Source organism: Dipodomys ordii, unplaced genomic scaffold, assembly GCF_000151885.1.
Source record: "Dipodomys ordii isolate 6190 unplaced genomic scaffold, Dord_2.0 Scaffold44, whole genome shotgun sequence".
NCBI classification, from domain to species: Eukaryota; Metazoa; Chordata; class Mammalia; order Rodentia; family Heteromyidae; genus Dipodomys; species Dipodomys ordii.
In genome coordinates, this window is record NW_012267260.1 from 5,329,626 (window position 1) to 5,351,939 (window position 22,314).

A 22,314-nucleotide genomic window follows, 5' to 3' on the forward strand; every position below is an offset into this window, starting at 1 on the left:
AGCACTCTTCCACTGACCTACACCCCCAGTCAAAACACAGTCAATTAAAACCATGTATTTCCCTTGGCAAAACCCAGCTTGTTTGGAAGGAAGCAGGACACCTAGAAATTGTCACCAACCACAAGTTCACCTCTGCAGAGGTCACTCTGCATCCTTGACTTCTTGTGACTTGCTTGGAATGGACAAACAGCCTGTCAGTGGCTGGCGGGTGGGCAGGGCTGCTGTGAGCACTGGGGACTGCTCCTCGCCAGTCAGCGGTGATGGAGTCCCGCCGCGCGCAAGCGCAGAGCGGAGCACACGTCTGCCCTTCCTCACCTCTCAGCAGCAGCTGCTCGCTCTGCCAGAGACGCCTTGACTACAAATTCCAGACAGTCATCCTGTCTGAGAGCCCAGATTTCCTAGGGGAAGGGGACTTGAATTGTAAACACCAGGAAGTCGGGCCGAAGAGAGTGGATTCTTCCCTTTCAGAGGCAGCTCTGTCCTGTCATTCCAGCCTCTGGGCCCCAGGAGCCCACTGGCATGTTATAGGGTCCCCACTCCAGGCCCCTAACTCCATGTCTTTGCTTCCCATAATGCCATTTCCAGCAGGTTGTTTTTTCCTCCCAGCACCAAGGCTAGAACCCGGGGCTCAGATGTGCTTAGACAAGCACTTGAGTGCTTCTCTTAACGTCTTAGGGTGCTTGAGGGGTATGAAACGCACGGAACCGTTGCAGGGGCGTGGTCTCGCACAGCTGCGGTCAAGGGCATTGTCTTAGGGATGGCAATGTAGCTTAGTGGCAGAGCACTGCCTGTCACTTGCTCCACAGCTCTACAGTAATGCATAGCATTCTACTACACAGTGGTCGAAGACACCATGGCCCTTTAAAGCCCTGGCAAAGCAGAGGCTTCTGCACCCCCTTCCCCTCCTCCTTGACTTGCAGGAGACTTAGGAGAAAGGTGTTTACTTTCAGAATGAATATTTTATTCCATAGTTGAATTACCAGCCTTTGAATTGAAAGCTTTTTTGAACTAGTGAAAAACATCAGTATTTCCCCCACGTAGAGCTCAAACACAAATAAAGAAAAAAAGAATTCTGGAAAAATGTGCGTCCTTGAATCAACCTGGTCAGGTGTTACGTAAGCAGGTTTTGCAGAGGAGGAAGACGTTCTGCAGTCGTGTTGATGGCTCTCTATAGTCATTGGTTAACGCTGCAGTGGATGTGTAGAATGCAGTATGTTTGTTCGTAGACAAGACACTGCCACCAAGCTATGAAAAGGCAGTGGTTGAAACAGACGTTCAACTAGGAAAAGGCAGTGGTTGAAGTAGGCATTCGGATGTGTTAGAATTAGTGAACTATAGCCGAGCCTGGTGGTGATTACCTGTAATCGCAGGAGGCTGAGGCAGGAAGATTGCAAGGATTGCAAGTTGAGGCCAGTCTACCTAGTCTAGTGAGACCCTAGCGGTGGTGGCGTTGGCGTGATGGTTGGACTCTGGTAATGTTTTATTCACACACTCATCTCTTTTCCACATTGTCAGAGGACACAGTTCTAACCCCACAGTTCAGTTCCCAGGATCATCTTCCTGGCCTACAGCAGTCTTCAGCTCTGTGCTCCTTGATCCACTTTCTAACTGGTTATTTTTCGGACACCACACATCCCCAGTTCTCCTGTGCTGTCGCCAGCTGTTCCATCCATGTCTCCTTGGCTGGTTCCTCACCTCTGACCTCTAAGCAGTGGTGTAAGGGCAGTCATGTTTATACCTCTTTCCTGCCTACACACTTTCCCTCCCTAGGTGATCCACGACTCTAAATAACCCTTTTATCTATGAGTAATTCCTGGGTGCATAAACCCCAGCCTGGACCTTGTACCTAACTCCAGATGGAAATACCCTTCTGCCTGCTAGACAAATAGCTGACAGGTTCCTCACACTTGGGATATATAATACCAGATTCCCCATCCCTCCGCACCTCGTATCCATGGTGGAAAGTGTTCCTCAGCTTTGCAGGTACACAGGCCACAATCTCAGTTGTCCCTGATTCGTGTCTTTCTCACCTCATATTTGGATCACTCTTGAGTGTTTCTTGGATTATCGCTGTGGCTTCGTTACCATCTGTGTTCTCTTCAGTTTATTCTTGATACAGTAGTCACAGTAATACCATTCAGGTGCCGAGTTTGCCTAGTGCTGTTTCTCTCTTTCAACTCCTGGAGATTGAATGTAGAATCTCTGCTGAGAAGTGTGATGTGACCGGCCCTCTTTCCCAGATTTCTCTAGAGCCTTACTCTTGCTAATCTGGTGCTCTACACTTGAGCAGTGCCTTCAGCCCTGCCTTACCATGCTTATTTTGGAGATGGTAATTTTTTTTTTTTTTTTTTTGTAGATCCTGAGATTCATCAGTGCGTAATAGTTACTGTTGAGTTAGCGTTTTTAGCTTGTAGTTGTTATTTAATGAAGTAGTAGTTAATTCAAACCATTTCAGGGGGAATTCAACAAAAGCACTAAACTGTTCCTGCAGCACTCTGTCCTGACCCGGGAGCATCCCAGGTTCCCAGTGCTGAGGCGGCAGGTCCTGGGTACGGCGTGGACTGGGAGTTGTTCTGCTGAGCTGGCCATCTGTAATCACCTTACGGTGCTGGTTTCTTTACAGGACACTTCAGGACAGATGTGGCTTAGACAGCTGACCTCTGCAGATGGGTTCCACTGTGACGGGAGAGGCTCAGGGGCCTTTCTAAGTGGGAAGCGTGGCAGAGGGAGAGGCTCTGGCGTGGGAGCTGGGTTTCAGGAAGCCCAGGTTCTACTCATGGCTGAACATCAGGACTTGACTTTACATCATCACGGAGCCTGGGGATGTGCTCGGGCCATGTGGCCAGGCTGTGTGACAGGCGTAGGGCCTAAGTTAGAGTACCAGCTGAGATGACAGTGGAAGGGAGACTCGGCTAAGAGGGTGGCAGTGACAGAAAGGCTGCCATTCATTCATTCATTCACCAAAAGGTTTTTGTTGTACTCCTGACGTTCATGAGACTCACGTGGATGGTGGCAACAGTGGTGATTAAGACAGATGCAGGGCTTGGGAAGAAGGTAGTGAGGAAGACTACCTCTGCCTTCATGACCGTTGTTCAGGGTAGAGTATCCTGCCAGCAGCACTCTGACCAGGCTTCCATCCCAAGTCTGAACTTGACACTGCACCCTCCATATGTGCAGTCTGGGTGGACGCTTGTCTCTGGGAGGATGAAGGGGGTGGAAGGTGAGCAGCTGTCTTCCACGCGGGCCTCTCAGGAGACTGCTGGGTGTTTGTTACAAAACCATCACGGAGAGTCCTCTTTCCCAGGAGGACGCTAGGCCTTAATTGCATCTATGGGAATCTTCTCTTTCTAGAAGAATAATGAGGACTGACATCTCATGTATTGTGCATGCAAGAAGCAAAGGGAGTGCTGAATTCTTTCGAGCGATGATTGGCTGCCATGTTAGTGCTGGAAGCCACGTCACATCTTTGATGCACTGGTTCTTCCCAGTGTGTGCAGCTTGGCTGCTTAGTGATTGTCTTTGTAGAAACAAAGGAAGAAGGCTTTTGTATGGATTCTGCTTGACGACATGTATTTCAGCTTTAGCACCTCCTGTCATTATGTAGTTCAATTCAGCTTCTGTAAAGCCTTACAGAAGTTGAATTGTTTTTGTGTGTGTTTTTGTCTGTTTTTTTTTTTTTTTGGCAAACTGAACATTTCCAAGTAGTGCTCAAGTTAGAGTTGTCACCCAGATGCTATCTGATTGGAGGTTTTAGAAAGCACTGGGAAGTGTCCTTTCTTCCCTCATGACCGTGGGTTACCTCATGCCTCTATTCTTTGGCTCTCTTGCTGTGGATAAGGTGTGAGCTTTGGGGAAGGGCCCACAGAGGACCTTTGTGTCTCCTGTGTGTGGCAGGCGCGGTGGCAGCATATTTCCCTTCTCCTAGTTGCTTCTCCATGGCGACCTCTATGTTCTAGGGAGCTGGGAAGCCCAGGCCGCCGGGGGCTGGCCTGGCACCTGTCTGCACAGAACTCCTCCCACTCTATGTACATGTCTTTCCTGTCCATGAAGACAAGACAGACAAGTCAGAGGAAGTATACTGAGCATTTTTAATGCTTTAATCCCGTAATCATATTCAGCCCACCAGGGAAGAAATGGTATTTCCATTTCTATTGTGTGGGCCCTGAAATCTTAGAGGTTGGCAGGGTCACTCTGCTAAACGAGCCATGGAGCTGGAGCTGGAGACCAAAGCTTGTGATTGCCGATTTTATGATCATCCCATGACTTAATCCTTAGACTTCTCATGCTTTTCTTTCCTTTGAGCCAGGACCGCTCAGCACAGACAGCTCCTGGCAGCTACAGCTTCTGCTTCCTTGGGCCTGACGCCTTCAAACACTCAGCCCTTCAGTGCAGGAAGAGTGTTGTTATTTTGAGAGAAAGGAGATGAGGCATTTTATTCAGTTAAGCAGTTTGGATTAGCCGACTGTCTCCAGACATGAACTTTGATGGAACAGAGGCAAGCAGAGACTTGGTGGTCTTTATTTCATTGACTTAATTTTTTTCCCAGCTAGATATCAATGAATAATCAGTGGGAATTTCCACTGTTTCTTGGGACAGTTTAAAAAAATGTTTTTAACAACGTATTTTTTCAAAATGTGTATGCTCCTTCACAATCCGGTGGGATTTGCTCTCAGTGGCCACAAGGATTGGTGAACCACACCCAGCCCTACTGGGCCTGGTTTTGCAAATCCTACAGTGAGAACAGAGTCTGTCTCGTTGGGACTGGTGAGGGCTGCCTGGGGCCATATACAGCATGGCCGAGCGGTCACCAGAGATGCCACTGAGTGCTCAAAGCCACGAGTACGCATTGTCATCACCATCACAAGAAGAAGCAGGCTGAGGCTGTGAAGGTGGCTCAGTGGTAGAGCTCTTGCTTTGCATGCATGAGGCCCTGGGTTCAATTCCTCAGCACCACATAAGAAAAAAGAAAAAAGCCGGAAGTGGTGCTGTGGCTCAAGTGGTAGAGCACTAGCCTTGAGCTGAAGAGCTGAGGGACAGCGCCCAGGCCCAGAGTTCAGGCCCCATGACCGGACCCCCAAAAAAAAAAACAAGAAGAAGCAGGCTGGCCTCCTCACGCTCATCTTGTTTCAAGCTCCATCCTTTTTAAGAAAGAAAGGAATTCACTAGCCTCTGAGAAATCTGTCTCAGCAATACATGACTCAGCCTGGCCAGCCTGGAGTGAGGGCATCATAACGCAGCTTGACGGCATAATTCCAGTGACAGTGCTTCCCAGAATTAGTGACAAGAGGGGCGTTCGCTACTTGGCTGGGTGACTGTGTACTGGGTCCTGACCTCTCCAGATGAGATTTCCTGTCACCAAGACAAAACGCTTACAAGTTCATGTTCATGAAGCACGCCTGTTCATGACAACCATGTGTCGAGTACACCCTCAGAGTTTGAGGGGACTGGTCCCAAGGTGCCCTCCTGGGTACCGGCACCCAGGGTGCTCCCATCCCTCATGTGAAAGAGCAGAGCACTCCGTGTAAGCCACACACACTGCTCTTACATGGCAAATTCATCTCCCCATTGCCGATAGCATCCCATACATCTTGATCTGCAGTTGTTTGGATCCATAGGTGTAAGTCTGTGGACACAGAGTGCCAGTAAGCGCCTGTGTGTTATGGATGTACATGGAACATACGTGGAATTTAAAAAGAAATAGCAAGACACAGCAGAATAATTGTAAAAATACCTTCTTTTTTTCTCATCTTCCAGCTTAGCAAATCTCTCTGAAACCCCTCTGTGTGCTTTTGCCTTCCTACTTCCTCCCAGAGGGCGGTGAAGAACGCTGCTGAGCAGGGCCGGCTAGGGGAGTTAACTCCGTGCTTCGTAGGGGGGCTTCGCATGAGTAAGAGGCCGGGATGGAGCCAATCTGCAGCCTGAAGGCTTAAACTTGGCTTCTAGAACAGAAATCAGTGTGTTCATTTTTTATTGTAGGCCTGCCTGCCTGCCTGACTCCTCCCTCCCTCCCTCCCTTTAACTCTCCCTCCCTTCATCTGCCTGTTTCTTCCTTCCCTCTCTCCTTCTTTATTTTGTGGCTTAAAACAGACTAGATTTTGGGAGAAGGGCTTTTCTGAGGCTTAAAAACAATCTGTAATTACACTTTAAAGGCTGTGTACTTGCATCTAATGTGCACCGAGCCTTAGGTTTTAGCGCTCAGTATATAGGGAGCATTCATACTCATGGGTGTGCTTCCAAAAATAAATTAGCTGTAGAGAATGTTAATCGGCCCATCCCCAGGGACCGCAGTGAGTGTCCTCATTGTCGGGTGAGGAAATGAACATGACAGTTAGTGGTTTGCCCAAAGCCACCCTGTCATGGGCTTCACAGAGATGTAAGCGGTGATTCTGCTTAGAAGAAAAAACCCATGTTTTCATGTAAGACACTGTGGGCCTTAGTCAAATTGACCTAAATTAAGACCCAGGGTGTGTGGAAGAGTTACCACATTAACCTCTAGAAAGAGCTAGCTTGTTTCTTAAAGTTAACCGTGGGTTTTAAATAGGACTTGGGTTTGGGTTTTTTGTTGTTGTTTTTGTTTGTTTTGGGGTTTTTTTTGAGTCTGTTTTGCTTAAAATCAAAAGTTCTGCTCTGACGAAACACCACTACGAACATTTAATGTCTGCTGGCTCAGGTTTTCCTCACACCACCCGGGCAGATGGTGTAAGAGGTACAGTGATGCGTCGGCTTGGTGCATGACTATTTTCTTATAGCAGTCTCCTTTTACTGTTGGTGAGAAAGGAGCCTTCTCCTCGGAGCTTAGGTGTTTGGAAACAATTTTCAGGTCTCTGATGTAGGATGCAAACATAAGCATCTGCCTCAGTAGAATTGCCATGGCAAAGTAAGGACTTAGGCAGAGGGACCCCCAGCTCATCCATGTTCGGAAAAACATGCGTGTGTAATTAATTGTTCTTGTTTTCTTAGGCAGAAATTCATTTTATAAATATTTTCCTCAACAACTGAATTGCAAAATGAACCAAAACTAAACAAGCTCTTCTTTATTCACCTTGTTTCTTCTCTTCCCTAAATCTCACATGGGAACGGGACCCTATTTATTTTAAATATGTGTGTCCCAGTACTGGGCTTTGACCTCAGGGTTAGGGTACCCTCCCTGAGTTTCTTTGCTCACAGCTGGCGCTCTACAATACAGTTCCACTTCTGGCTTTTTGGTGGTTAGTAGAGATGAGTCTCTTGGAGTTGTCTGCCCAGGATGGCTTCACACTGGGATTCTCAGAGCTCAGTCTCCTGAATAGCTAGGATTACAGATGTGAGCCACCAGCACCCGGCTCATTTTTTAAAAAGACATTGTTAATAACCCTGTATCAGGTAATATGAATGTGGCCTCATTCAAAGACATGACATTGTGATTCACCACTGATTCCAAATACCACAGCTCTTCATACTACTTGCATCTGCATTGTGTATTAATTCAGGCAAAGTCAGCTTGTAGTCGCAGAGGGAAGCAACAAAGCCGTAGCCACCAAAGAGCACTACTTAAGAGAGAGGTTCATGCCAGGGGTTTATCTGACTTTGTGGATCCTGAGATGAGATTTTGGCATTGTACCCTATGTTCCTTGGATTTGAAGACCACAGGCATGTGCACATAGATATCACACACACACACACACACACACACACACACACACACACACAGAGTGAATAACAAGTCAGAACAAAAATACACTAAGCAGTCAGTCCCTCACTTGTCCATAGTTTTTCTTTTCATGTTTTTGGTTACTGGTAGCAAAGTCTAAACATATGAAAGGAAATTTGCAGCATCATGAAGAGTAGCCGGGTGAAGTCTGCTGTCCTCTCCTACGCTCCCCCGACTGGAATGCCCTCGGGTTGTCGATCCGTAGGGTGCAGCTCATACCTGCCCTGCTTGTCAATGGGGCACAGTGCTTGTGTCTAGATAATCCTCATTTTACTTAGTGATGATCGCAGCATTAAGAGTGGTAATGCCGACAATTCACACCATGCAAAAGAGAAGTCATAAAAGGCAAAAGTTCTCAATAACAAATGAAAAGTCATATGCTGAGTTGGCTCCTGTTTCCAGCAAGAATTAACCCTCTGGGTATGAAAGCACAGGGAACAAAATCAGTTCATGCTAGTTTTACCATCATATCCTTACCTGTGAATAGGACAGCCATGGTGTGTGCCAAGTGACTGCTTTGGATGGGAAAGGTGTAAAATTATCGTTGGGTTGTTTTACATCCCCGAGGGGGGAGTCTTGGATTGAATCCTGTGGATTAAAGAGGACCAACAGCTGTTAATGATTGAGGAGGGCAGATAACCAGCTTAGGTCCTTTGTTCAAAGGTGTATTCTCTCTCTTGGACTGTAGCGTGTATTAACACATTTGGTAGTGGTTTGCACTTTGGGGAGTTTGAATCGAATTACCAACCTGATGAGGTAGATTCAGTACCTAACCCACCCATCCTTGTGACATTGAGCCGCAGTAGGTTAGCTCCTCCTCTTCTTCCTGTGCAGTTGGAATATTAATGCCTTCTAAAAATGTTCGCTGAGCTAATGCCTTTACGTAATACCCAGAAGACCACATTTACTTACCACTGTGCTGTCATTGTGACTTCTGTCTTCATTATGTCTCTGCAAGTCAACTTAGAAAACTGCACAGTAGTCAAGAAAGTTGCTTGTGGAGCATAGATAAGGGTACAGAAGGTGGACATTCTTAAGGAGTGTGTCTGTTGGGGAGGAGTAGCTGGGTACAGTAGTCAGCTGACGTACGGACAGACAGCATTCTCAGAATCTGCACATTCCACCAGCCCAAGCTGGGTATGGTCCACTGCTGTTGTTTCTCTATATCCATGAAGCTGCTTCTACTTTGTTGGTTACTTAAGTAGTAACAAAGGAATTATCCCAATAACCTTCATTGACTTTGCACTCAAGACATCTTTTGGGAAGTGATCTGTTTTATTTTCAGCGTAATTCTTTGGTTTCACATTCAGGAAGTGATTTTTTTTTAATCTAGTATTTTTGTGGTATCTGGATGGAATCCAGGACCCTTGCTTATCAGGCAAACATTCTAACTACTGAGCCACGCCCCCAGCCCAGGAAGCAAGGGTCCCAGGATGCACCGTGTCTGCCCATGAAGCACTTGGTGATAGAAAGTGATTCTGTCCCTTTGATGGAGAGACAGGAAAGCCTCCTCCTCCTCCTCTCAGTTGGTTTTGTTTTGTCTCTGGCGTAGGTATTGACATCCTGAAGCTGGTGGCAGCCCAGGTGGGAAGCCAGTGGAAGGATATCTATCAGTTTCTTTGCAATGCCAGCGAGAGGGAGGTGGCCGCTTTCTCCAATGGCTACACCGCGGACCACGAGCGGGCCTACGCGGCCCTGCAGCACTGGACCATCCGGGGGCCCGAGGCCAGCCTCGCCCAGCTCATCAGCGCCCTACGTCAGCACCGGCGCAACGACGTCGTGGAGAAGATCCGCGGGCTCATGGAAGACACCACCCAGGTAACGCCTCGTCACCGCTCCGTCTCGGATGCTTCGCAGTTCACCCGCTGTGTGGGTCGCAAGGAAAACTAGCTGTGGTAGCAGGTGTTTGAGGGCACACTCTCCAACCTTCCAGGGTAGGGGGTCTCGAACCATAGAACCATTACAACCATACAGGAACTTTTAAACAGTTTGGATGCTTGGGCCCCACTGCCCCTCAGTCAAATTAGAATCTCTAGGTGGAGAACTAGGAGTCATTGGGGTTTTGTTTTTTGGCAGTGTTGGGATTTGAACGAAGGGCCTTGCATTTGGAAGCTCTCCACGTGATTGTGACGTGCAGAGTTGAACATCATCTTGGTCTTTGGTGTAGCCTCTAGCATCAGGCAGTGCAGCCTCATCTACTTACTATCCCACTGTGTGCTCCTCCTCACCGCACACTCGAACTAAACCAAGAAGGAAGTCATCTCCTCCCCTCTCTTCCTTCTCCAGGGAATGCTCAGTGTTGTGCTCAGGGAATGCTCAGTTTGGGGGGTTCCCTCTCACCCCCCTCCTCTACTGCAGGGGAACAGGTGATACTCACATCTGGTGCTAACAGGCCTGGGCCTCCTCCTTGACAGTTCAATCCCATGTAACTGAGACGGGCACCCAGGGGTGTGAGTCCCATGCATTAGTGAGCCCTGACTCTGGGCCACAGACAGTCTGCACCTGACCGTCTCTAGTGCTTGCTCGCTGAGTGACGTCAAAGGTTACTTCACACCGACCCCCATTGACTCTGTTACCATATTTGTAAGCTTATTGTTAATGCTGTAAACACGGTGTACAGAATGTCTTCTACAAATGGTATTTGTGATCATTATGTAACTCCTGTTACTGAGCTGCTGTGTAATTACAGTAGACTTCTTTGCAAGGCCATGAATTAAGTACAGAATTGGGTATTGGATCAGAGTTTCTACAGACTTTGAATTTCAGATTTTGGGATGTTTCCCAAAATTAAAAAAAAAAAGTTGCCATTAGAACTTTATAAAACCCACTTGAGATTCAAAAGTTCATTGTCTTCTGTTAACTCCTTAAAAGAAGTAGGTGGAGTTGTTTTGTTTTTTTGACCATATCAACTCAATTTACTATCATTCTACACCAAAATTTGTATGTCAAGGGACTCAATATATAAGAAGTCAAATATCTGTAACTGTTTATACTAACAGAACAATAACATTCATCATTACCCACATACAATTATGTGGATAAAAATTTATGGGAGCTAGTTAACCTCAAAGGTGGTCTTTTAAAGTTCCTGGTATATTTTTAACATCTTTAAAATGTGTGATTTCAGGGAAAATGTTTACTAGTAGATATAAGCATGAAAAGGCACACATACCAACGTACATGTGAGTGTGTGTGTGTCTGTGTGTGAGAGAGAATTTTCTGAGAGGGGATTTCAATAAATGTGATACACAACTAAAGCTGAACTTGAAATATGTTCTGTAATTTACATAAAGGGAGTCCAGAGACACAGCATTACTGTTCTTTCTTGAAGTGGTGATTTTAAGGGAAGAACCGGACAAATGGCTGTAACCGAATTTATGTAGAATTAGATACTTAAACATAAATCACCGCATCTCCTTAATGATTGCCTGTAAAAAAGGTGATGTGTTTGATGCAACATGAGGGTTTGGTTAACTCAAGTCCATGGCAGAAGTCCTCTGGGAGAGGAGACTGCATACTAAGCAGAATAATTCACCCTATGAAAATCATAAGAAACAAATAAGAATGAACCTGAAAAGAAAGCACCTTTCCAGTTACCACACTTGTGCACACTCTTGCTCCTCCTCCTTTCTCCTCTGTAATACAGAAAGACCCTAATGGCAGCTATGGTTTTTATTAGCTATGTTTTGAGAACAGTGGTGTGGACATCCTGTAGCTTTCTGTTTGGTTCCTGTGGCCTGTGTGTTAATGATGGGTGCCTTCACCGTGTGTGAGTAGTGTGTACCAGTGTCTAACAACATTCTTAATCTAATTCTGACTCTTCATTTCACGCCCAGACTTCTGCCTGCCAGTTCTTATTAACTGCATGGTATGGAACTGTGTGTGTCCATGGTTTGTCTCTGAGACTGGGCAAGTCAAACAAGAGGATCAGAAAGCATGGGGGCAGAATTGAGAGCTATTTTCCCCATCATTCCATAGGTTAGGGCAGCCAGCGTTCTGAGGCTTTGCCTCTGGCTTAATGGACTCAGTGTGCAAAAATGATGCGATTTTCTTCCTTTCTCTTTGGAGTGCTTAGCCCTATGGTGCGGCTTTCAGTTACTTCTGTTCAGAGCAGCTGGGACATGAGTAGCACGGTGGCCATGTGCTGTTGATAATGGCTGGCTGTTTCGGGGAATTGAGGGACACTTTTCAGGCATTTCTTTTTACAAGGTGAATATTTAAATGGAACCCAAACTTCTGGAATCATATCTTTGCTTCCAAGGCATAAGCATTGGATAGAGGCAGCAACTTTCAAGTTAACCATATTTAAGTTATAATGCATGGCAGATAGTGGGATTTTTTGCTGAAGATGTTTTTAAAAATAAAATTCCCAAAACAACTGACACAGCATCCCGAACTGGGCATTACCTCTGTATCATTTTATTTTTATTTTTTGGTGTCTTTGAAGGTTGTCCCTCATCATGTGCAAATACGTAAGGTTTTCCTTAAACTTACTCAGACAGCTTCTGCCGCCTGACTAGAGAACTTCAATGTGTTGACAGTTTTTAATGTGCTCGCATGTATAGTTACATTTGAATCACCCGTATTAGCACTTGTTTTCTATTTGTGCAATAGTGTCTGTGTTTTTGCCTGGCTCAGCCTGGACAGTAGCTCTTCTGGTTACACTTCCCACACAGTTGGAGTGACAGGTGCCGTTATCATTCACACCTTTTTTCCCCCTTCTAGTTGGTTGCGATAGTCTCTAATCACAATCCTAATCTTTTGGGTATGGCTAGGATGATAGGCATGTGCCAGGGGCGCCTGGTAGAAGAATCTATATTTTTTAATGTTTTACTTTTGTTGTTGTGATGGATTCTACTTGGCTGTATTGGACTTTGCCCTCAGGGTTTTGTGGTTGGTAGGCAGATGTTCTACTGCTTGAATCATGATCTTGTCGCAGCCTCCCGAGTGGTGGAATCACGTGTGTGTACCACAGTACTGCCCATTGCCATTGCCATGGGTTTTAATGCTATAAATTTGATTCCCACCAGAGGCATGATCATTATTGTCTTTTTTTTTTATTGTAAAGTTGACAAACAGAGGGGTTACAGTTTCATAAGTCAGGTAATGAGTACAGTGCTTCTTGAACAGTGTCACCTCTTCCCTCATTTTTCTCCCATTGATTATTGTCTTTAAAGTTAAGATTTATGTAGCTTTCCTTGCATGCCGATATTTTATATTGCCTTTTATACCCTCCTGCTGCTTCAGCCTCTACCATTGCTCTTTTGCCTAAAGAGTATTTCTAAGAGCATCTGTCCAACAGTAAACTCTTGTTTGTCCAGAAAATACTAAACAAAACGAAATATGATTACTTACCATAGTTTTGAAGGCTAGCTAGGAATGGAAGTGGAAGCTGGCAGTTGTTTTCTTTCGGTCCTTTATGGCTTGGGTTCCTCTTGCTGGGCAGCCCAGGAGAGAGGACGGGCTTTCATTTTGAACTCTCTATTAGGTAACACACTATGGGCCAAATATTATGCCAGCCATGTTAACAATGCAAAGACGATCAACACTGCAGTCCAGGGCACTCGCAGACACATGGAGAGGACCCTTACACAGACTTACAACGAAGCCAGCCAGCCAGGAGGGCTGTAGGAGCAGGAGCCTGGAGAAGCACACCACGGGGGGAGTTCCTGCCCTGGGATGCAAACTCTGGAGGGGACTGAGCATGTCACATGACCTCATCCCCCACAAAGCAAGGCCAGTGAGGCGGGGCTGCGTGGGAAGGAAGGCCATACGACCCCACCCCACCCCCCGCACTCAGCACTCCCAGGATGTGTATTACTAGCTGCTCCAGAGGCAAAAGGGATGGAAGCACCTTCCTGAGGAGCTCCAACCCGTACGCACGCACGAGGGACCTTTGAAATCCTGAGCACTCGGGGTCCCCTCCTTCTGGGTGGGGGGGTTTCCCCTATCGGAGACTGCTGGAGGTCAAGTTGGAGGGTTGCTGTCTGCACCCAGTGCCCAAAGAACTGGAAACCCCAGCTCACTGTAAGTACTGACCTCTGCCTGCCTGAGTGAGAGTTCTTAGGCTGGTTGGAATGTTGTCTGCAGTGAGGACACAGGGTGTGTGGGTAAAGATAGTGTTCTGCTTTCCCGAGGCTTGAAGAGCATTGCTCCACAGAGCCTGCAGCTGTTCCCCCCTGCCTCTGTTGTGACTTCCAAGGGTTAACCAGTGCAGAGTTTTCTGTATACTTTCCCACCCCCTTTCCATTGGATGTAGCACAGGAGGGGGACTCCATTCTTCTTCCTAGGGAGCACTGGGCAGACCATTATTTTTAAGACTTCCTTTTCAGGGCGCATTAAGGGACAAGGCCCTTTACACTCTGTGAAATGGTTATCAGCACTAACTGAGGCAGTGACTTCTTCAACTAGGACACACCAGTTGGGATGTTAGAATGATTCCTAGTGGCTGGGTACTGAGTTGGGATGTTAGAGGGATTGCTAGAGGCTGGCTACTAAGTTGGGTTGATAGAGGGATTGCCAGTGGCTAGGTTCTGAGTTGGGTTGTTAGAGTGATTCCTAGTGGCTGGGTACTGAGTTTGGAAGTTAGAGGGATTGCCAGTGGCTGGGTACTGAGTTGGGTTATCAGAGGGATTGCCTGCCAGTGGCTGGGTTCTGAAGCCATCCTGGTTTGCATTCTGGGGCCCTTCAATGGTTTCTCTTTGAATGGAAAGGGAAAATAATTTTTGTACACTTAAAGAAATGCTAACTGTCTGGGTGTAGGGTACAGGTATATGATCCCAGCCAATCTAACACAGTTAGAAGAGAGACCTTGTCTCAAAAACAGAATAAAAACACAAGGGGCTTGAGTTGTGCTTCGAGTGGTAAAGTTATTGAATAATTTGTGTCAGGCCCTGAGGACAATTCCTTATACTAGAATACACAGAAACAAAGACTACAATGACAGATAATGTAAGGTCTGACGTCTGCTTTCACTGGAGATTCACAGGTGAAAAGGCCTGATGTTGATCAGAGAGCGTTCGTCAAGTACTACCTTACCAGAGATGAGGTTGATTAAAATTACACTGCCATTGAACACCCAGTGGGCCCAGAATCAACATGGTAGCTGTTGTTGCTGCTGCTGCTGCTGCTGCTGCTGCTGCTGCTGCTGCTGTGTGGCTGTCTTCATGGGGGGCCGGTGAGCCTCTCCCTGAACTGTATAGGAGACCTGTGTCTCAGGAGCAAAGCTCTTGGTCAGCAGTTCTGTCTGTCTCTGTCTCTCTCTCTCTGTCTCTCTGCGTCTCTCCCTCTCTGTCATAGTAAATATCCTGTATAATGCTATCCACGTGGGGGTAGGCTGAGCGCAGCAGCAGCAGCTGGAGGAGCACGGACTCTCTGTTCTGTCTAGCAGGGCTCCTGCTTGGGTCTCAGGGGGCCTTCAGTTCCTGATCTTTGGCTTCCCAGCTGCAGGATGCAGCTGGCCCTATCTGTGGTCTCACTGAGCCCAGCTATCTATTTTCAGAGACACAGCAGTGAAGGCGAGTTGTATTTCCACTGTTGTCTTTGGACTATTCAAATGACTTGGTTTTTAATTTGCCAGGTGCTTGTCTCCTTGAAAACAGAGACTGTTGTCCCGAGACCCCGAGACTGAAGGCCTGCGATGTTAGCTGAACTTGCGTGCCTCTGCCTCCTGCTGCGTGCTGTGTCACCGGGGTACCGGGGTCATTCAGGGACTTGCATTACTCAATGGCGGGTGTGGCAGAGGCTGTGGAGGAACTTCTGGGTCGGGAAGAGACACGGACACTACAGAGAGAGAGAGTGTGTGTGTTTATGGGAGTGTGCGTATGGGAAAGACCAAAGTCTGGGCATAGTCTTTAGACTTCAGTGACATGTCAGGCTGTGCCACTTATGATCACATTGTTAGTCAATATAAAGTTCTGTTGAGCCCCAGCAGCATGGCTGGTACCCACAGATTCCACAGGGGGTGCAAACATGGGAGTGGAGTCCCACAGAGGAGCACAGGCCACAGCAGAACCGCATGCGAAGAATTCAGAAGGCTCAGAAGGGGCTGGGAAGGCGGCTCAGAGGTAGAGTGCTTGCCTTGCATGCCTGAGGCCCTGGGTTCCATTCCTCAGCACCACATAAGCAGAAAAAGCCAGAAGTGGCGCTGTGGCTCAAGTGGTAGAGCACTAGCCTTGAGCTGAAGAGCTGAGGGACAGCGCCCAGGCCCAGAGTTCAGGCCCCTTGACCACCACCACCACTAACCTAAAGAACTCAGAAGGAGCAGCCCCTCAGCCCGCAGAGAAATACACAGAAAACTAGAGCAGATGTATAGTAGTTTGAAAAGACTGGTTTCTTTGGGTCTTCTTCCTCAGATCCTCCCCTTTGTTTCTGTGTGGCCAGCCCTGCCTGCCTTGTCAATCCTTGCAGAATATGTCTGTCTTGCTTTCTTCCTTATAGAAAGCTTTAACTGTTAAATTAAAGGTACATGAATGAGGTTTTAATTCCCACTCTATGTCAGGTGCTGAATCTCCCAGAAGGAATGGAAGGGACTGGCAGGTCTAAGAACTTCACTCTCCACCCAGAAAGTTTACATCTTGATCTTGTCCCTCATTGAGTGACCTTGAGTGAGTCTGCTTGTGTCCAGGCCTCAGTTTCTCTGGAGCTGCCTTGTAAGAATCTCAGGAGAATTAGAGAAGACTGATATAAAGAATCCAGTCTTGCACTTGACATTGAGTAGGGGCCTTGGGGAATCCCAGAGACTTGTCTAGGTTGGAGCAAATATACTTGGCACATTACAGAGAAAGCGACCAGTGTGTTCTTTGAATATCTGCCATGCCCCGAGCTCGCTCTGGGTGCTTTGCCCCTGTGCTTTTTCAGCAAGCTTCATGGCCCTATGGCGTCTCAAGGTGGATATTGTAATCAAGACATGTCGTTATCTCCTTGGGTCCTGTATTAGCTGGAAACTGTATGTTATTATGTGTACCCCTGAGAAAGAAAGAAAAGCATTGTTAATTGTAGTAGACAGTGGTAAGATACGGTATGTAAGTTACAAGGTTTGATATCCCTACTTCAGAGATGTTAAGGTGTGGAAAAAGATGCATGATCAAATTAAAGTATGGAAGATGAACTTGGTGTAGGAATAGGCTGTAAGGAGAACCCCCTGGAAGACATAGATTCCTGGGCTCTTTATTCAAATATACTCTCCTTTTCTAAGGAACAGATTTCATTATCGTTATTACTGTAGAGGTCATAGTAAACGATGAGATGGCTTAACATGGACAATTTAACACCTGCGATACTAAATGGAAAGAAACCAAGTATCAAAACAGAGGATTGGCCCTCCAGACTCAGATGGTTTTGTAGGAGGAGTAACGTGAGCCAGACTTTAGAACATGTTCTGTGAAACTGCTTTGTGACAGATGGAAGGGGGCTCTTTCTGTCTCTCTCTCTCTCTCTCTCTCTCGATTCCTCTCTCTCTAAGACTGAGACCGCGTCTAACATTTAAGAAAGAGGCTGAGTCATCTATTACTTGATGTTTTAATCCCACCTTCTGGCTTCTCAAAAAGTGCATTGGGAGGAAATCAGAGTCAATTTCTTCTGAAAAAAAAAAAAAAGAACATTTTCACCATCTTTTACCAGTGCTTAGAGAACACATTTTCTTTTTTGCTTTTTTTTTTAAGCCCAACATATAGTGAGATGAGATTATTAGCTTCCATCTCAGCCTGACTTCTATCTGCTATGGTGAGAGACTTTATATAACCTAGTGTCAATATTGAATGAGCTCCTGATGAGGAATTGTGTGGTGTAGACAGTAGATATCATTGTATCTCAGCTCCTTCCAGGGTCTTAATGGCTTAGTCCTCACTTAGTTCCTTCCTTGGGGGGAAAAAGACAGAAGGCACTCGTGATTTCTGGGCTGAGTCAGAGGGCCAGCCAGGACGGCAGTAATCAAATAATGTGATCGCTAAGAAACATGGTGGAATTTGTTTTTGTTTTGATAATCAAAAGAGTAGGTAAGGCTCTTAGAGAAGAATGTCAACCACAGAAGACATTCAGAGCCAATCTGATGACTTAATAAAGCTAGGGCTGCTCGTGCAGCTCGGGGGTGGAGGGCTTGTGCGTTACATACAGTGTTACAGTGTCCAGACCCCAGCACTACAAAGAACAGAACAACAAAACTCCAAAACAGTGAATCCATAAAGGCAACATAAAATATAAGTAAAGGCAGCAAGCATCCTTCCATTCAAGACAGTAGCTGGAGGAAATTGCTTGCACTTAGGGTTAACTTCTGAAAGGAAAAAAAATTATGAAATAAGAAAATGGACAGTGTCACAAACAAGACGGCACACAGAAAAGGAAATCCTTGTAAACATACTCGCATTGCTAGTCTTGCCAACTAGCAGAGAGGAAGAGGGATGGCATTCTAGGGTTGTGAGGGACTAAAGAAAGGCAATTAAGTTAAAGCAGTCTGGATGGACTACGGGCCGGGTCTCCTCTAGTATGCTCAGCTGATCTGATTCCACTCGCAGGACCGGCCCCGCACACATTCACACACACTCAGTGGAGCAAGTTCTAGAGGACCCATTAATGTTATTTCTACAAGCAACAGGGTGCCCTTCACTAGACAACTGATTACATAAGTCCTAGACATCTTTCAGTGGAACTGTATGCAGTCCTCAAAAGGAGTGAGTCAGCTGCTTATCTGCTAACCTCAAGAGTTGTTTTGTTCCTATTCATTGCTCGGGAGTGAGTAGGGACCGTCTCTGGAAGCCGGTGCTGGGAAGTGGTAACAGTGTTGGTTGTCATCAGGGAGGACAGGATTGTCATCAGAGAGACTGAGGCCCGGAAGGCAGAAGGTCCTTGTGGAATTGTGTACCGCCAGTGTGTCACTTCTGATGCACCAACCCAGTGGGTGGATGTATTAAACATCACTTATGAACCACATGGGTCAAGTTCCAAAAAACAAAAACCCGAGTCAGGAAAATGGACGGGAGGCTTCTCACCTCTAGGTCTTAGTGCCTGTGACATGACTTTCTATAACCCAGGTCTTCAGGCAAGCTTAGGAAGGTTTGTACAACTTGTTTTCGTGGGTAGAACTGAGAAAGCTCCGTTGTAACCTTTACTTCCTTTTTCTCTTTTTTGTTGAGAAACTAGTTGGTGAGTCAGCGTTAAGGTTAGTGTTGGCAGACTGGACACCGGCCTGCCGAGCAGTGGGGCGGAGCTCTCCCTCCTTTCCCTCCTTCCCTCCCTCCCCAGCAAACTGGTTCTTACCAGCCCCAGCAGCATTGAGCCGGACTTCTTGCGTCTTTCTGTAGCCTTCCTCCTATGCACCCGGGAAAGAAACAATCCTTTTGCTTCTGGCAAGGATTGGCCAACGGCACATTTATGTACAAGTATAGCCCTCAGGTTCCGTTTTGACATTTAACTCTTTGAAATGATGGGCAGCCCTCAGCGAGACATTGGTGCACAGCATTCTAGCCGACCAGGGACCTAGAGGATGGTGTGTCAGCGCCGCAAGCCATGCACTGTCTGTCTTCAGTAAGGGTGTGGTTGGAAGGAAGCCCTTTCCATGGTCCTGTGCCCTGCTGGATCTAGGAACGGCCATGACACCCCTTAAAGTAACTCACCAGTAGTTGGGGGGCGTTTGTGAACCAGGTTAAACTTGGCTTCCTTTTGCAGATGCTGCCGGGGCTCCGGGCTCAGTGTTGAGTCATCTGTGCCTTGGTTGTGGTCTGGCCCCCCGGGTCCTGGGGATGCTGAGCAGAGCATACTGGCATTCTTTCTGTTCCTGGTCCATCCCCTGGCCTTCAGTGACCCCGGGGAGATCCAGACAGCAGGGGGCGCTCTGCTGTCAACCTGTTAATTGGGGCTTGAGAGTCAAGGGTTAGCTCTGTTCCCTTCTTATGCAATAAAGGCTTCTCCTTGCAGCTGTCTCCTGAGGTCTGGGCCAGGCAGGAGAGAAGGAAGAAGGAAAGAAAACACCCCACAGCTCTGGCCAGACAAACAAGCTTAGGAAAAGTTGGGGGAATTTCTGTCTTACAGTTATTTGGCTCATTGTTTTTTTTTTGGTCATTATAACTTAGAAAGAGGATCGATGAAACACAGAGAACACACAAACCCTCATCAGCCTACCGAGTGGACTCATCGGTCATTCACATGGTCTCCTTATGTATCCGAGGATGTCTGTTTCTATTCTGCAGACCCATTTGTGAGGCCTCCCCTCCATTCCTTCCACACAATGCCCCTTCTTTGAAAGGTTGAGGTGTCATTGTCTATTTCCATTGTAAGCGCTTTTTTAGCTGTTGTTTTGTCTGCAAAAGCTTTTGCTGAGGGCAAATAGGGATTGTATCTTGGCTTGGTTTGGCTCTTTCCCTGGATTGGGCCTAACAAGAATTCACACTTGAGACAATAATTTAGGAATAATTTATTTGTCTCTTCTGGGGCTATACCGAAACCAACCTTCCCATTTTTGGGGGAAGAGGGGTGTGGAGATGATGATATAGTTGCTGTTTTTAAGGGAGATAGCACTACATACGAGTATTCTTCATTGTCTGAACTTAGGAATTGAATAGACTCAGATAATTTTCTTTTTTTTCCATATTTTTTATTTTGAAAATTCCCTAAAGAGGGGTTACAATTACATGGGCAAGATAATGAGTACATTTCTTATCAAGCATTGTAGCCTCCTCCTTTGTTTCTCCTTCCCATCCTCCCCCCCACCCCAACCCTCCCCCCCCAAAGTTGTAAAGTTCATTTTCGACATAACGACTTGTACATCTCATTGTTGCAATGGGTCCACCTGTATCCCTATTTAAACGATTTGTTTTTTCCCTTCCCCTCCACAAATTATAACATCAAATACAGTGAAAGCAGGGGTTATACCATGGGGGAGGGACATACAAAGCAACAAATAATTTTCTTATCTGAACCTTCATTTATAGGTAACATCCTGGAGCCATGTAGGTTTGGATAGTAAGCCATTCCCCATCATCTGAATTCCTGTTCTCTGACACAGGGGTTATAAGCTCGGACATCGAGTGCTGCTTATAAAATGGTTTGAAGGAATCCTTGTCATGGACGGCAAGGAGGCCAGGACAAGTAGGAGGCTCACCCCCCCCCCCCCATCTGAAGTTCCTGCATACTGCCTGTGGATGGCCTGAGGTCTAATTTGAACGTGATTACAAGAGCAGCTGGGAGAGGGGAAAAACAGGCTGGAGATAATATCACAACCCTGACATAGTTGTCATTTTACATTTACTTGTGTCTATAATTCCTGAGAGATAAACCTTTGGTGAAAATTGAATTTGTTTTTCCTACTGGCCACTCATCTGTTAGGATCTAAAATATTTTCAAATAACAAAATTATTGGGCCTGGGTAGAAGTGTCTGTTGTTTACAGAATCTCATGTTTATCTCGGGATAGTCCTCCAGCCAGAGTATACCCTCGGTTGAGGTACTTGTCGACCCTCTGGTCAATCTCTCTAGTTAAGTCCTGGTGGTCACGTGATTGCTTCTAATCCATTTACAGTTTTTTGTTTGTTTGTTTGTTTGTTTTTGCCAGTCATGGGGCCTGAACTCTGGGTCTGGGCGCTGTCCCTTAGCTCTTCAGCTCAAGGCTAGCGCTCTACCACTTGAGCCACAGCACCACTTCCGGCTTTTTCTGTTTATGTGGTACTGAGGAATCGAACCCAGGGCCTCATGCATGCAAGTCAAGCGCTCTACCACTGAGCCACCTTCCTAGCCCCTAGCCGTTTAGTTTGTCAACTTCCTTACGTGCTTTAGGTCCAGACAGGGAAGTGACAGGGTTCAGGAAAGTAGGTAACTTTGCCGCTGGACAGCCTGCCTTGGACCCAACTCTGAGACCTTGGACCCAGGCTCTGTGACCTTGGGCAGGAGCCCCACTTTGCTCAACTGTACCTGGGGTGAAGACCGTAGGTCACAGCTATGTTGAGTTGAATCATCTGGCGCCATGTTGGTGATGTCTTCTTTCTTACCACCCCCTTTGTCCCTTTCCATGAGCTCGTGGAACAGCAATTACTTTCACTTGGATTTAGCAAGTGGGCTGTAACAAACCATGGTTAAAGCAATAGAGACTCCTTCAAACGTAACGTAGAGCTTTTGCTTTTCTCGAAGCCTTAGGTGGGATCTAGACGGAACGGTGGACCAGAGGGTGGCTTTGGACCATCGGAAAGCAGCTTTATTCTGGAGACCCTCAGGCAGATCTTGGGGAGAGGGGGCCTGGTAATAGCCACCGGTGAGATAGTGCCAGAAGCCACGGGTTAGTAAGGCCCTGTTTGCAGGCTGGCAGGGAGCACCCTGGCTGGGTCATACACGCTTCATGGCAGGGGCTCACTGATGCATAGAAGTTGTTAATTTAGTTTTTACGAAAACAGATTGCACAGCCACAGGGACGCTGGAATTGGGCGTAATTGAAAATAAATCAGTGGTAAACCTTAGTTGAGTGAGCCAGTTGGAGGCAACTTGGGAAGGAAAAAGGGGGTTTGTGTGGGAAGTGAGGGTTGAGGTGTCTGCAGATGAAGGATGGATTCCATCCGTAAATCAAACGGAAGCAGCCTACAGGTCGCCTTGTCTAACCCTTTCACTTTAGAAACGAGGAGGCAGCTCTGATGGAGGAAGTGCACA

General features: G+C 46.7%; 1 protein-coding gene across 1 annotated transcript in view; it reads left to right on the plus strand.

The window, feature by feature from the left end:
• Positions 1 to 22,314, plus strand: part of Tnfrsf21 (tumor necrosis factor receptor superfamily, member 21) — a 45,526-nt gene that overhangs the window by 16,756 nt on the left and 6,456 nt on the right. The window contains exon 5 of the mRNA XM_013019078.1: positions 9,243 to 9,508. Coding sequence (XP_012874532.1) covers positions 9,243 to 9,508 — 266 coding nt within the window. The remainder of the gene's footprint in view (positions 1 to 9,242; positions 9,509 to 22,314) is intronic.